This window comes from Oncorhynchus tshawytscha, linkage group LG09 (assembly GCF_018296145.1).
Source record: "Oncorhynchus tshawytscha isolate Ot180627B linkage group LG09, Otsh_v2.0, whole genome shotgun sequence".
Taxonomy (NCBI): domain Eukaryota; kingdom Metazoa; phylum Chordata; class Actinopteri; order Salmoniformes; family Salmonidae; genus Oncorhynchus; species Oncorhynchus tshawytscha.
The window spans coordinates 80,165,276-80,181,244 of record NC_056437.1 but is presented as its reverse complement, the minus strand read 5'-3'; the positions used below and the strand labels follow the sequence as shown (position 1 = coordinate 80,181,244).

At 45.6% G+C, this 15,969-nt stretch overlaps 2 protein-coding genes across 2 annotated transcripts in view; both read right to left on the bottom strand.

The window, feature by feature from the left end:
• Positions 1-38: 38 nt before the first annotated feature.
• On the bottom strand, positions 39-3,330 carry LOC112214434. The gene is made up of 3 exons (XM_024373161.2): positions 1,950-3,330; positions 970-1,058; positions 39-639 (listed from the first exon to the last, which is right to left on the bottom strand). Exons 1-3 carry the CDS (start codon positions 3,070-3,072, stop codon positions 541-543), a joined length of 1,311 nt encoding a protein of 436 aa, XP_024228929.2. The 5' UTR covers positions 3,073-3,330; the 3' UTR covers positions 39-540.
• Positions 3,331-6,668: 3,338 nt separating this feature from the next.
• The window catches only part of LOC112214435 (paralemmin-1), a 35,280-nt gene continuing 25,979 nt past the window's right edge, over positions 6,669-15,969 (bottom strand). The window contains exons 3-8 of the mRNA XM_024373162.2: positions 14,299-14,379; positions 12,587-12,666; positions 12,264-12,342; positions 9,455-9,482; positions 9,107-9,190; positions 6,669-8,484 (exon numbers count right to left, since the gene is read on the bottom strand). Of these exons, the coding sequence (XP_024228930.1) occupies positions 7,529-8,484; positions 9,107-9,190; positions 9,455-9,482; positions 12,264-12,342; positions 12,587-12,666; positions 14,299-14,379 (1,308 nt within the window). The 3' untranslated portion in view covers positions 6,669-7,528. The remainder of the gene's footprint in view (positions 8,485-9,106; positions 9,191-9,454; positions 9,483-12,263; positions 12,343-12,586; positions 12,667-14,298; positions 14,380-15,969) is intronic.

The window sequence follows — 15,969 nt, the reverse complement described above, 5'->3', positions numbered from 1 at the left end:
GACAGGAACTTTCCTGTAGCAAGATAAATTACACAGAGTTGATTTGAAAAGGATATTTAATGTATGGACTTCATTTCTCCTCACTGGATTGTATTAACAAACTGTACAACACTGATAAGCCTGATGGGACAAAACTGAGATATGTACGGACTGAGATATGATTACGGCATTTGTACGTTTATTGAAACATTTAGAGTAGTTTTGATTACCTTCACATTTATGCAGTCCTTGATAATGACATTTCTTTGAATTGTGTGTGACATTTGTCATTTTGATCGAACACTGAACAGCAGTTAAACCTTTACAAGCAGAGCAGTTAAATGAGAGAGGACATCTTTTGTACATTGTGAATATTTGTAATGAAATTGTAATGTTATATACAAAACAGATTTTAGTCTTACAAAGCATGGAATGTTCAAGCTAATACTAATTCAGGTTTCTGCCATCGTAGTGAATTATGCAGTTCTACCATCCCAGTTCCTTAGTTATACATTTGAAACGCTAATCTTATAGAAGTCCTGGTATTGGTGACCTCCAGTATCAGTCCTGTTCCCGTGGCAGTGGCCTGTTCACCATACCTGCTTCCCAACGCTGCCACAGAGGAGTTTTCTGGCCGCCTGCCTTGTAAACCCTGGGCTCCTGGAGAGATAATGCAGGACACAGGAAATGGATTTAGCTAGTCTGATTAGCAGTTTAGGTTTTCTTACATTTCAGTCAATCTCCATTTAGCCACACACAGAACTTGAATATAACCACATCCCTTGTCAGATGTCAAATATTATAGCGCAGTTATTTCTGAAAATAAATGTTGAGGTCAGCTTTGCAAAATACACCGATTCTAAACAGAACCCCTACTGTTAAATTGCTAGCAGAGACAGACATACAGTATAATTGCAATCAAAGCTTGTGAGTGATGTTGTGTTGTGTTCCTGTCACAGGGAGGAAACTTTTAGGAAAGCAGAGCTGTACCTGTGTTTGTCCAGGGTTCACCCTAGCACTCTTAGGATTTGGAGGGGGCCAGGTCCGATCCAACTTCCCCTTGGATTGTCGGCCATCAACTGCAGAGAGGCAGGATAAGGAATAATGAAATGGGATAAGGAAAGGATTTACAGACTGATCTAGCAGGCTCCAAAACACTGCTAAGTAAAAATACAAACTCCTTCTAGACTCTGTACCATTTGAAAATGTATCCATTGCAGTTACAATAATTCATATTGTAATTCCTCCGATGGCTATTTTTGGAACTAGTTCATTTTATTTGAATCATGCTAGAAGTCAAGGAAATTATCTTCTTCCGTCTGTCCCCACAGACCTCTAATATCAATGGTCACAGGTCACAGCCATATATATATATATATATATCCCCATGCCCACAAGTTTATCAATCTAGAATATACACACTCATATGATTCTACATTACATGACAGGAATAAGCTGTGAGTGCACTGTGCTCACAGAACCCCTTGCTGCCCCCCAAGACATATCTGTCATCTCAAACATGCAGATGCCCAGAACACCCTTGATCTGATCTTTCTGGCCATTGTACTGCCGTGGTAACTTTGGTTACATCCTACAAAGTCCCCCTGTGGCATGTGCTGCTGATTCAGATAAGTGTTCAGCCAGAGGGATCTTGCCCTAACCCCTGGTGACAGGGATGACACTAAGTTGACGACAATACTGTGCCCGTAATAACATTATCTGATGCTAATGCAAATAGGCAGACATTAAAGTGCTTGGGCTGAGATGAATGTGTGCTGTGGAATGAATGAGGCTATAACTGGCTTATCCACTTTCCCTCAGCTAGGTGTGTTTATCATACGTTGACGCAACACTATTTCATGATGGCACAAACAAATACTTTTTGCAAAAATTCTACTATGCTCCCCCTCACTTTGCCCAAATTCAAACACAAAGGAATTGTACATGTAATACAGGACATGTCCACTGACCTGATGCTGTGAAAGAGGAGGTGGATGAGGGAATGCGTGTGGTAGGTGAGTCTGGGCTGGGGTCCTCTGTGCCGTCTGGCCTGCCCCCACCGACTCCTGCCTCTCCGTACAGACTACACCTCTGCCTGCGCAGCTCCTCCTCCCTTTCCCTGGCTTCCCGGATGTCCCTCTCCACCTCCGGCTTCATGGCCAGTGAGGGACGCAGCTTAAAGAAGGGGTTCTCCCTGAGGATGTCGTCCTCATCCCCTGGCTGTTCTACCCTCACCTCATCCGTAGCCTCCTCCTCTGTAGAGACAGTGCCCCCTATACTTAGGCAGTCTAGGCTTCTGTAGAGGCGCTGAGCTCCTCTGTCTCGGTTCGGATAGTGGGCTATGATTGTGTCGTCACTTTCCAGAATAACCACCTTCCTCGCTGCTCCTTTAGCGGCGGGTTGGTTCTCTGCATTTGGGTTTTGGCCTGAGCTAGCCTCCTTTTGGGCCTTTAAGTCAAACAGCTGGTGGGAGTGGGCTCTTGAGAGAGGGCAACCTTTGAAAGAGACAAGCTCCATGCTACGCGTCCTCTCCAGCACAGAGGGGTAGACATGACCTCTCATCCCCAGGCCTGCTGTGGTGTGGGGTCTCCTGTGCCTGGTGGGTCCTTCTGCATTGCCTTGTTGGAAGGCTTCAAACAGCAGCTTCCTCTCCCTCATCTGGCGTACTGTTCCCTTGCTGTAGACTCCAGGGATCTTCCCCATGTTCACCAGGACAAGCTCCCTATGGATCTCCTGGCTGATCTCCTTCTGCATCTTCTTCTCTGAGAACTGCCAGTCAGCGCCCTGCCCCGGCCCTGCCTTAGAGGGCAGTGTCTTAGCCAGTAGGGGAGTCTTCATCAGGGGGATGTCTACCACCTCCTGACCTTCCTGGGTGTTTGACATGCACCTGGACCGTCGTAGGCTCTGCTCCCTTTCAGCAGATCGCCGGATCTCCCTCTCGATGGGAGTCTCCTTCTGGGGTGGGGGAGCCTTGTTGTCCATGATGGGGGCTGTGGTCGTGTGGATCTCGTGTGTGCTGACAGGGGAGAAGTCAGTGGACACCCCGCTGTCACTCTGGTCATCGTCACTGCATTCCATCTCAATCCTGACCATAGGTTGGACACTGAGCTGGGCAGAAGGACGAGACTGGACCTCCTCCGCTTTCTCTCCTGCCACTGTTTCAATATGTTCTTTCTCTGGAATCTCTGTGTCTTCCTCACTTACCGCTGCCCTCTCTTCCACCTCGACAGTCTGTACTCTCTCTCCCTGCTCTCTCTCTTCCACCTCGATAGTCTGTACTCTCTCTCCCTGCTCTCTCTCTTCCACCTCGACAGTCTGTACTCTCTCTCCCTGCTCTCTCTCTTCCACCTCGACAGTCTGTACTCTCTCTCCCTGCTCTCTCTCTTCCACCTGGACAGTCTGTACTCTCTCTCCCTGCTCCCTCTCTTCCACCTCGACAGTCTGTACTCTCTCTCCCTGCTCTCGCTCTTCACCGCTTCCCTCACTCCCTCCTTCCTCTTCTTCTTCCTCTTCCTTCCTACACTCGATTCGCTCTACCTCCTGGTAGCCTGTATCCTGATTGGTTGTCTTCATGGCTACCTGGTGTGCGGGCGGAGGCTCCTGTGGCACCTGTTGTCCGTCCTGTCTCTGTTGCACCAGATGCAGGCGATGCAGCAGCTGCTCCCCCTGCTGGATGTCTTCAGCTACTGTCAGGCTGCTAACCTCCTGCTGCTCCTGCTGCTCAGAGGCAGGTGACTGAGGCGAGGGCACTAATACTTGTTCTCTGGATAAGCCTCTTGAAATAGATAGGTGAGGCTGGAGGCACTGGACGTCACTGCTAGCACTGTCTCTCCTGACCCACTCGTCTTTGGTCATGTTGTAGTCTAATGATCTACCATCGACCATGTCCTCAACATCATTGTTACTCTCGTCTGTATGTTCTGGCTCTATGGTGGTCCCTTCATGGGTTGGATGACTATTGTTGTCAAGGCAGTGCTCTGGCTCAGACTCCCTTGTCTGTGATGATGGGACAGGATCTGTCTCTTTCAGAATGCTGGTTTCCATGTTCGGATGTGTCTGCTCAGGGCTACTGGCACCCACTGCTTTATATCCGTCTGTTGGTGGTGGCGTAACAGAGCCAGGTCTTTCAGTCAGCACTGTGATATCCTCAGATCCTCCCTTCTTCAGTTCAGTCTGCTGCTCCTCTTCCACTGTTACTGTAGCCTTGTCCATGACTGGAGTGCTGCTAGGCTGCTCAGATTGAACTCCATCTAAGCTCCTGGGATTTTCTTTAGCCTCTGTGACGCTTATGGCCCCAACTGAGACTTTTACATTGGGCTCCGTAGTGCTGCCCTCTTCTGGACAAGAGGGGTCTTTGCATGGTGGGGAAAGGATGAAGACGTCGTCATCCTCCTCCATCCTATCGGGGTGGCTTGCACTGACCAAAGGGGGAGGTGGTATGACAGCCTGCCAGGCCTCACAGGGCTTTTCCCCAGAAGTCAGGGAGGAGTTGTCTTTGGCCATTTCTGTGTCCTCTGCCGGTTTACAGCCAACCTCCATCCAGAGACCACAATCCTCCTGGGAGACTGGACCCTTAGGAGATTGGGGGCTGACCATGGGCTCTGTTTCCATAGTGATGGGGTATAATTCCGTAATTTGAACTTCACACCTTTAAATATTTTATTTGTTCTCCTTTCACTGCCTTTGGTTTCAGTCTCACAATCTGAAAAATAATGTTAATGACTTTGCGATTAGAGGCATGTTATTTGAGCCCCTTCAAAAACATGCACCACTAGGCTTAGGTGGTCTACCATTCAGTAAACCAAATAATTATGAAATGTCTTTAAAGTGTGTACTAAAAATGGCCATTTTTATAACAATGTCATAGATGTCAGGTAATAGCAGCAGAAATAGGACAATAAAGTACATGTTTGTAAATCTGGTGTTGTCCAAGTTTCTTTTGAGGAATGCTGAAAGTTGAAAGAAAGGATGACGGTCATTATGCCAGCTTTGGCCTGGCATAATGTGATGTCACTAAAACATGTCATGTCACTAAAACATGGAACTTGGATTAAAAAAATATGTACAAAAAAATTGCAACTTCACCTTTTAAGCTTTAAAATGAAAGAAATGATCTTAAAGTTGTAGTGCATTCTGTTCTCTCTCACCTGACATATTTACTAGCTGACACTACAATGGTGATGCAGTTGACCTGAGCAGGTTTCTGCTTACTAGGGGGAAGAGTAATCAGCTTTTCACTGTCTGGCACATCCACTATGCATCTGCTACAGGAGCCTCCTTCACAGCCTTCTACTCCAGAGCCATATCACTTTCAGCCTTAAGCTCAAAACATTGACTTCATGACAACATACTAATTTAAATTCCAGCCAATTTAGAGATCTGTATCTGTGAGAACCAGTAAACCACATTATGAAAATGAATGTTTACTGTTTACTGTATGCATGATCTTCATTTTAAGACAGCAGGACAATAATCATGCAGCAACAGAAAATGGGAATTATTGTCTGGATTATAATTAATGGCCATTTTTATAGGGGTTGATACATTTTTGTTAGGGCAAATCAAGTCTGAAATTTCAAAGTGGAAATTACAAACTTTTAGAAGCCTTTTAAAAACACTAAAAACAAATTCTCAGCAACAAAAGAGTGATGAAATGAAATTCCTACACCTGTAGTCACCTCAGGTGCAGGTGAGATTTATATGTCTATATTTACCCTCAGGCTTATAGCCATACTCCTGCCCTGGATTAGCAAAAAGCCAGCCACACTATGTATGAAGTGATTGCATCACAATACATTTGAATGATATTTAATGAGCTTATCTCCTCCATGAAGGGGAAGTCAACCAAACATTTCTCAGTGATACAAATACAAGCTCTTCCTTGAAAACCACAATGAATTATACATATTACCTCATGACATATCAAATATCCTGAAATATCAAACATCTAAAGCCTTTTCGTGGCAATAAACTGTAGGCTGTATATATCTATATTAAAGTAAAGCTAGACGTTTGTTTCAAGAGTTGTTACTTTGTGATCAATAATAACAGCCATACTGTTCAAAACCATTATTATTTGTTTATGAAAACTAAATGGGTTATGGAAATTAAATGTAAATTAATCATATGCATCTGTGAGTGCTACTAATGACAAAACGTTGGTAACTAACAGTATAATATCAGAATACGGCAAGGTACTGTAAAATGAATAATAAGAAAGAGACCCACCTGTTTGTAGTGTCGTGGCTGTGTCCAGGCTTCTGTCTGAATGATGCTGCTAGGCTGCTGCTGAGACCCGTGAGAGGTGAGACTGCCTGTCACTCAAACGGCAAAGGGACTGAAGCTCATTGACTACACATCGAATTGCTACAGGGCTGGCCCACGTGGGGAAAATCTTAGGGAAAATGGCATAGCACATCTTCCAGAAAAATAGTATCTCTTTTAAACTAGGGATTTCATGGCTAATTGTGGTAATTCTGCTCATATATTAAGTATGTATGAACTACACATTGACGCATCCAGCCCAAAGCGAGAGGGAAAAAAAAAAAACTTTGTAGTCGCCAAAGTTCCGTAGCGTGTCGTTAATGGTATGTCACAGCTCATTTGCAATAAAGAGTCCTATACATGAACGTCCTGACAGGAACGTTGCTACTGCTGATCAAAAGGAAAGACCGAGACAAACAAAAATCTTAAGAATATGAAATATATTTTGTTTTGATAATCACACACACATTCCAGTTTTTTATCCACCTTCATTAACAGGCTAAATCAAAATTCAACTATCAAACACACTTACACGTACAAATCGCACTGAATCGATGTAATGGCAACCAACCCTTCTTTAACAGACTGTTTTGGTCACTGACGGAATACAGTATCCTATTCATAACCATAACATTTGTATTACTGATGAGGACACTCTAAAAGTGCTTCTACACCTGCATTGCTTGCTGTTTGGGGTTTTAGGCTGGGTTTCTGTACAGCACTTTGAGATATCAGCTGATGTACGAAGGGCTATATAAATACATTTGATTTGATTTGAACAAAAGAGTTGCCATTGAAAAAGGCACATCAAGCATTTCTAAGATTAATATTTAAAAATCTATTTCCAAAAAGAAACAGATCAGTGGTTGTTGTATTCTTCATAGTCTTCATTCCTAGAGGACATAGTGCTGAGTACTTTTTTTTGGCTGATACAACCAATCCAGAGGAGTGTGAGATGAGTGCTGCTGGGATTCTGGCAGTAAAACCTAGTTGCATTATTGAACTGTGTCCAGCAGGAGGCAGAAGGGCTTTGTAACAGTCACACTGGAGTCTGTTCACAGAGCTGTTTGAAGAGAGGAGGATAACAGTAAACACTCCTTGACACAAGCCATGTGGGACTGTAGTCTCAGAGGATACCAGTGACATTTTATATGAGGAGCAAAGGCACGCTGGAGCACATCCTGTGCAATTTAGACAATGTTGTAGATTTAGGCCAAGCATACAGCCCATTCATCATGAGTGGCATAGCTAAGAGAAATGGGGTGCTGCTCTATCATGAGCAGAATCACATGATAGAGCAGCACTTGGTATTGTGTTTGGATGCCCTCTTTCCTGTTTCCTCGGCTCTGTAGCGTGGGGTTGGTCTGGGGGGATCATTCTCATGTCCCAGATCCTCAACCTCTTCCTGAGTGTAGCCCAGGATGACAGGTGGGACAGGGCCCTCCACAAAGACAACCAATCCACTCACGTCCTCCTCATCATCCTCATGCCCCACAGCCTCAACCTTTTGCTCAGTGTAGCCCAGAAAAGGTTCAGTCTCAGATCCAAGAACAGGAGACTGGAGAACAATCTCCTCCTCACCCGCGTCAGAAATGATCACCCGCTCCACCTCCACCAACTCTCTATCATCCTCATGGCCCAGACCCTCCCTCTCTGACTTTACCTCAGTGTAGCCCAGGAAGGTCAGTGTGACAGTGCCCTCCACAAGGTCTACCTGACCTACTCCTGTCTCCTTGTCCATCTCATCATCCTCACAGCCCAGATCCTCAACCTTTTCCTCAGCGTAGCCCAGGTCGGTCAGTCGGGTAGGGCCCTCCACAATTTCCACCACTCCTATTTCTACCTCCTCGTCCATCTCATCATCCTCATGCTCCACAACCTCAACCTCTTCCTCAGTGTAGCCCAGGGATGTAGGTGTGGCAGGGTCCTCCACATTGTCCACCTCCTCCTCCATCCCACCACCAACCTCTATCTTCTCCTCTGCCTTCTGTTGTGGTACAACTGGGATCTCATCCAGCAGCACTTGCATCCCGACATCGTTGAGGACACTAAGGAGCTGTCCCAGCTCCTCAGCAGAAGGCTGCCCCTCTGCCCCGCCGACGTGGTGGACGCTCTTCCTGCTGTCATTGAACACCGTCTCCCCCAAGGCCCTGGGTGCTCCAGACACGGGCACCACAGACCTGATCTTGGTGACCCCTGTCTTTGAATCCCTCTCCACCTGTACTGCAACCATCCCCAGCACTGCAACACAGAGGGAGAAATTATACTGGGCAATATAACAGTCAAGTCACTATATTTGGAATCATGGTCAGAGCATGGATTACCTGGGCTATAGAAACATAAAATATGAATGTTATATTCTACCCATACCACCACTCAAATACTATCAATATAGCCTTTCCCCTAAAGGAAGGCCTACATTACCAGTAGGTGAAGGGCGAGGAGGCACATTTTTGTGGCATATGTCAGAGCCCTCTTTGCTAATGTCAGCCTGCACAACATGAGTAAACAACACAAGGTCACTGTGCAGGCTCACAGTGCACAACCCAGTACCCTTTCCACTCTCCATAGCCCCCAGCATGCATAAGAAATGTACCAAGAGAAACAAAGTGGGCTAAATATAACTATCGCCTGCATTCTGCTCCAGCCCTTCAACCCAGCCAGCCACATCGTTAAGCTGTACCCTGGAGGCAAAACCCAGCCACAGGAACAGATATAGAGAAAAATATGGAGAGAAATATGGTTTCCCTCATAGCGAAGGTATGTATAGATCTTCACTGTGGCTGGGCCCGTCACAAAACAATGGTGTGGAGGATGATGAGCACTATCACATTTATGTGGTGGAATCCTCCCCAAACAGTACCTGATCGACCTTCCAGTCCATTCTCATGGAGAACCCTCTCCATTACTGGCCCAGGGAGCTGACCCCCAGCAGCTCTGATTATGTCTAAAAGATAAAGATACAGCTAATACAAAACCATTGTACTTTCCATATACAAATGCTAATGTGCTGCGCGACAATCATGCATTTGAGTTATATCATAGCAATTATAAAACAATCACAGCTGTGGCTTCATTCTGTCACCCTGATTACATTAGTGTCAGTCAGAAAGAGATGAAAGAACAGTCACATGCAGGATGGTCTAAGAGAAAGTGAGAACAAATGAGATATCCAGGCCTAGAGCTAAATGACCATGCAGGTGAAGCTTACCTTGTATCCCACCCTCTTCAATGTCAGCCTATGGGGAAACAGAGGAGACCATTTTAAGTGGAACCCCTGGTCCAATCGGTCCTACAGTCACTGTCTCCCCCAAACACTTTCCTCTTCATCCCTTATGTCTCTCAGGCCCTGCGCACTGCCATAAATATGTCACAGTAACCATTAGAGCAGTGTGGCGCTGGGCTCAGCTTCGTGTTAGAGTGTTAGAGATGAATACACACTGAACTTCCTTACCAAGTGTTAGTGTGAGCTAAATATGGACCATACATGAACCTGAATGTAAAAGTTCAAGTAATGGCCAGTATATTATATACACTGAGTGTGCCAAACACACCTGCTTTTTCCATGACATAGACTGACTAGGTGAATCCAGGTAAAAGTTATGATCCCTTATTGATGTCACCTTTCCTAAATTAGCCATGGATGGAGATAAGGATTTGGACTTGTGGTTTTACTTAATTCTCCATGCTGGACAATGATTATAACGGAGATTCTGATCCAACCATAAATTCATACATTGTGCCCCTGGACTGAGAGGATGGAAGTTCTAGATGTAGAAGGCTAATGTTAACTAGCTAATCGTTGCCCATGAAGGGAAGCATTTTAGTCAGGTAGCCTAAGGCAACAAAAAATACAAGTGTGTACTGTATGACCGAGTCATAGACCGTTTCGTCAACAGGAAAGAGAGCAGGATGACATTCTCTACAGGTAGGGTGAGTCAACATGTTTTTTCCACTTTTGTGCACAGACACCCACACACACATCTCACATCAAAGCTCACTCACATGGACAGCCACATCATATTTGGCGTATGTTGATTGGACTAAATAGTTTTGGGTATATTTTAGTTGTCACTGTATTAGACCAAGCAGAGGTGATGTGATGATGTTGAAATGTTGAAGTTGAAATGGTGCCGGAATAGTGGAGGCAGCTCCTGTTTTCTTTGTGACTTGTGGTAACTCTACGTGGTTCTAAACCAACCGTTGTTTAGTAGTCCATGCTGTAGGTCATGTAACTGTTTGTTACATTCAATATGCTGTGTGGACTTCACCGGACAGATCTTGCTCTCCGGTTTTGTGATGATACAAAGGTGTGGTTTAATTATTCTGCCACTGTATCTTCTTATTGTCTCTGCCTTAGGCCTATATATCACAGTGGCAAGGCATATGAACTAACAGGTTATAGAGCAAACAACGCAATTGTCACTTTTTTATGGCTTGGCTTCCCCAGTGATTTTACCCACGCACTGCTACTGGTGCAATGCTTTCAACACCTTGTAGTCCATGCCCCGATGAATTGAGGCTGTTCTGAGGGGAAAAGGAGGTGCAACTCAATATTAGGAAGGTGTTCCTAATGTTTTGTACACTCGGTGTATGTTCCCCTGTAGAGTTCACAGTTGGTATGGGGTCAAAGTCCTGTCAGTCAATAACCAGACACCCTTTAGGGCTCCCCCAATGTGTAGGGCTATAACATCACTAAATGTCAGAGTCAGTTTTCCATTGGGTAGCATACATACACTCCTACTTTAAAACAGGGGATCGGCACTTTGCAATGTACTGTGGTTTGATTTCCAAAGGGAGGCAAAAACCAATCTGTTGAAAAGGTCATAACTGCATGAACAACGGGATACTTTACTATAGAGAAGTGGTTTCTGCTGAACATCAATCTGTAGGATCAAAGGCTTAGTGAGGGAAAAGATCTTCATCTGCTGTAGTTGTGAAATATCGTTACACAGTTCCAAACTGAATCAGCTGTTATTGATGTAAAAACATTGAGACTATTGAGTAAAACAGACCATTGGGGTAAAAAAGTATACCGGACATAAATATAAATGCAACATGCAACAATTTCAACGTTTTTACTGAGTTACAGTTCATAGAAGGAAATCTGTCAATTGAAATAAATAAATTAAGCTCTAATCGATGGATTTCACATGACTGGGCAGTGGCGCCGCCATGCATGGGCCTGGGAGGGCATAGGCACACCCACGTTGGAGCCAGGTTCATCCACTGGGGTGGGGTGGGGTGGGGTGGGGTGGGCTAGTGGTTAGAGCGTTGGACTAGTAACCGAAAGGTTGCAAGTTCACATCACCAAGCTGACAAGATACAAATGTGTCATTCTGCCCCTGAACAGGCAGTTAACCCACTGTTCCTAGACCAGTTAACCCACTGTTCCTAGGCCGGCAATTGAAAATAAGAATGTGTTCTTAACTGACTTGCCTAGTTAAATAAAAAAATCTGAATGAGTTTTTCCTCACAAAAGGTTTTATTACAGACATAAAAACTCCTCAGCACCCCCGTCCCCCTCCTCAGATGGTCCCGCAGGTGAAGAAGCCGGATGTGGAGGTCCTGGACTGGCGTGGTTCCGTCTGCATTTTTGAGGCCTGTTGGATGTACTGCCAAATTCTCTAAAACGATGTTGAATCCGGCTTAAGGTAACAGCGCTGGTGGACATTCCTGCAGTCAGCATGCCAATTGCATGCTTTCTCAAAACTTGTGGCATTGTGTGGCAAAATTGCACAATTTAGTGGCCTTTTCTTGTCCCCTGCACAAGGTGCACCTGTGTAATGATCATGCTGTTTAATCAGCTTTTTGATATGCCAGAACTGTCAGGTGGATGGATTATCTTGGAAAAGGAGAAATGCTTACTTTCCATATTGCGTTAATAATTTTGTTCAGTGTATAATGGGGAAAATCTGCTAAGATATTTAATATGGCACAGAGGTATTTTAGTTGATTGAGTATATTAAAAATCATATTGAAACTCAGGTTCTCGGAATGTCTCTGCTTTCTCCACTTGCCTGGCTGTGGTTCTGGGCATTGGTGACTGTGTAGCTTGTGGATTCAATGACCTCCACTATATCCTCTTCAGTTGGCAACCTAATACACACACATTCACACAATGATGACCGTAACACCCCATGACCCATGAACCCAACACATTAACATACAAAGCCATTCACAAATACAATACATACATGCAGAGGCATGACTACAGTTCAGGGGAGGGTCAGTATCAAGTGCTTTATGTAAGAGATATAAAAACATCTGAGCATATCAACTCCCTCAGCCAACAGGAATGGGGAGTGATAGATTGTGTGTGTGTGTGCCGTGGGTGTCTCACTCCTCTGTGTAGTTCTCAGCGCTGCGCCCAGGGACAGGCTGGGGGTTCTCGCTCAGCCACTGGTCCCTCAAGGACTTCCGCTGTGAGGAGAGATTTGGAGAGAGAGAGAGAGGGATGGAGAGAGAGAGAAAGAAGGTTGGTGACTATGACTAGGGTCTGTTATGTCCTGTGCAGTTAGCATATGCATGAAACGGCCTATGCTCTGAGCCATCTCTCACAGCATGCAGCTTCCCCACCTGCCAGCTCATCAGTTCAAAACAAGCCTATTCTCTCAAAATCCCCATAGCAAAAGAAGCTAACAAAAACAAAAGCCTTCTGTCTCTATGAATACTAAAACGGTTATCCAGTATGCAGTAACCAAAACAAACAGACCCTAGGCACAGAGCTCTGGTTGCCATTTTGGATCTCCAGCAGGATGAGTGAGGCCAAGAGCCTGGTGTTGTCTGTGAGGGAGAAACTGCCCCCAACTCAGGATCCCTCACAGGCAGGGCTCAGAGAGCCACACGTCCTCAAACCCGGGTGTAGGCTTGGTCACAAGGGGTCTGATTGAGACTGACAATAATAAAACTGACCATGTTTATTTAGAGTGTTTGTAAATGGACCAACCTACATTGGCTGCGACTCAGTTAGTTCCCTTTCAACCTTTGAAGCAGAAACCTTCCAGAGCCCAGAGGTGCAGTAAAGGAGGGGTCCTCCTTTCATTCTAACTCAGGTATGACAACACCAAGCCGAGGGGTGAACATAGTCCTACCTGGCTCCAAGCCTCATCAATTAGTCATACGACAATGTGGGGAGTGTGATAGCAAGCTAAGCAAAAACAACAGACAGACGGTGGTGACAATGACACAACATTATATTGGAGTGGTGGTGACACTAAGTGGGCCTTGTTCACAACTATTGGCCAAGACAACCTTTTGGATGGAACGTATGTGACCGCTCCATGTGGACCAGTCTCTTACTGTGCTCAGTCAGAAAAGAAATGTAAGACAGGAGGGGAAGTGAGCTGTGCATACAGAGATGCTCTAACTGCTGGGCTGACTGGGAACACGAGACTGTTCTCACACTTCACACTGAGGAAGAAGAAGGACAACTCTCTTTCCTCTGCCATGTGTAAGGCTGGTGCCGCCAGCACAGCACACATCCTCAGGCAAACCCAGTAATGTAGAGTAGACTGTTTGTGTGGGCGGCTGCCTGAGTCATATGTGTTGATGGAGCGGTTCTAGCCACTCCACCACTGATCTGACGTGAAGGAGTTAATGGGGTCCAACAGGGATCAGTGCTGGTGGTCCCAGTGGAGGAGAGAGTTACTGACAAAGATCAACACAATGCACAGCTCTCTCTCTCTCTCACTCTGACTCACTCTCTCCCTATTTCTCTACAACCACCTCATCATTTCAGTTCCTCTCTTTCATGTGATTTCTCTCTCTGTTACAGAGATCATGGTAGCAGAGGTCATGGTAGCAGAGGTCATGGTAAGATGATGAGCAGAAGAGAGTTGAACAGGAAGGAGGGAGAAAAAGACTGTTATACAGAGGAATAGAGAATGCCTCAGGACACCTCATGGTGTTGGGGATGTTGTCTGGTGTTATGGTGCTAATTGTGTTTATCATCACACAGGAGGGCTCAACCCTGGGCATGTGAACCAGCTGCCAGACATGTGGCTCCCTGCAACAGGACAACAGGGAAGGACAGACAGATAGATCCAGACAGACCTTGCGCTGGGCCTGCGTCAGCCACTCCTCCTCCATCTCCCTCCTTGCTTTCTCGTCGTCCTGCTGCTTACGTCGCTTGTCCTGGTGATGGGAGAAGAAGAGAGAGAGACCAACAAATAGAGAGATTTAGGGTTGAGTGGAGGTAGAGATATACTTATGTTTCTGAACCTAATGAGGAGCACTTCCTGTTATTAAGCATCTCAGACGTGTGTCACCAGAGAGACATAGTCCCACAGCTCACACTGCTTCCAAGCTCTATTGAGATAGTCATAGTTGTCATTTGAATGATGCTAGTGAAGGAGAAGATAACAGCACAACTACAGTCCTGTATATCTTATTACAGTATAACTGAAAAGCAGTGACAGTAGATCACAGTGACAAGCCCCATAGACATATATGCTGTTGACCAGTGGAACAGCTGGTTCTTTAAGGTCAAAGTGCAGAGAAACAGAGATGAAGCGGAGGCAAGGCTAGGAGCACATGGGCATGCCGGCACTCCATCTTCATCAGCTAGTCTGACAGTAACACACACATCACACATACTGCACATTCACGTTCTGTTAGGAGGAGCGGTTCACTCCCATACATAAGCACCAATCCAGGCCTGAGACTGCTATCCCTTTGGACTTCTCATAGTTTCCCCAACATCCCTCCTTTCAAAAGCAACTGCAATTAGATTACGCTAAACAGAAGGGCTAATTTAGATCAGAATTTAATTAACGATTTTGGTCTAACCTAATTCAGTAAGAACTGTGTTGGGGCATAACATGTGGGAGTTGGCTAGACCCCAATGCATCAAAGAAAGACAGGATAAAGCATGGAGGGAAGGCATGAGCATTGTGTGTGTGTGTGTGTGTGTGTGTGTGTGTGTGTGTGTGTGTGTGTGTGTGTGTGTGTGTGTGTGTGTGTGTGTGTGTGTGTGTGTGTGTGTGTGTGTGTGTGTGTGTGTGTATTTCTACTGTCTCTTTATGCTCAAGGTCCCTGTAGTGTTTAACCCTGCTGATGAGGTCAGTAGTGGCCCTGAAGCAAACACCATGCAACCCAATTTAATTATTCAAACATGGACCGACCGGGGGAGAGCTGTCACGCCCTGACCTTAGAGAGCCTTTTTATTTCTCTATTTGGTTAGGTCAGGGTGTGATTTGGGTGGGCATTCTAGTTTTCTATTTCTTTGTTGGCCGGGTATGGTTCCCAATCAGAGGAAGCTGTCTATCGTTGTCTCTGATTGGGAATCATACTTAGGCAGCCTGTTTTCCACCCTAGTTTGTGGGATTTTGTTTTGCATATTTGCTGTGGAGCCTGCAGAACATTACGTTCTTTTGTATTTTGTTGTTTTTTGGTGTCATTTGAAAATTAAGTAAAAGGTACGCCTACCACGCTGCACCTTGTTCTCCTTCTAACAATAGACGTAACAGAAGATCCCACCACCAAAGGACCAAGCAGCGTGGCCAGGAGGAGCAGGGATCCTGGGCCCGGGAGAAAAGTGAGTGGAGGACATCCTGGACATGGGAGGATAAATTAGACGGTAAAGGATCCTGGAAGTGGGAGGAGATCCAGGCTGGAATGGATCGCCTTCCATGGGAGCAGACGGAGGCAGCGAGGGAAGAACAACGATGACACCGGGGTTCGCGACCTCGATGCAAACACGAGAGGCAGGGGGGCATGGGGTGG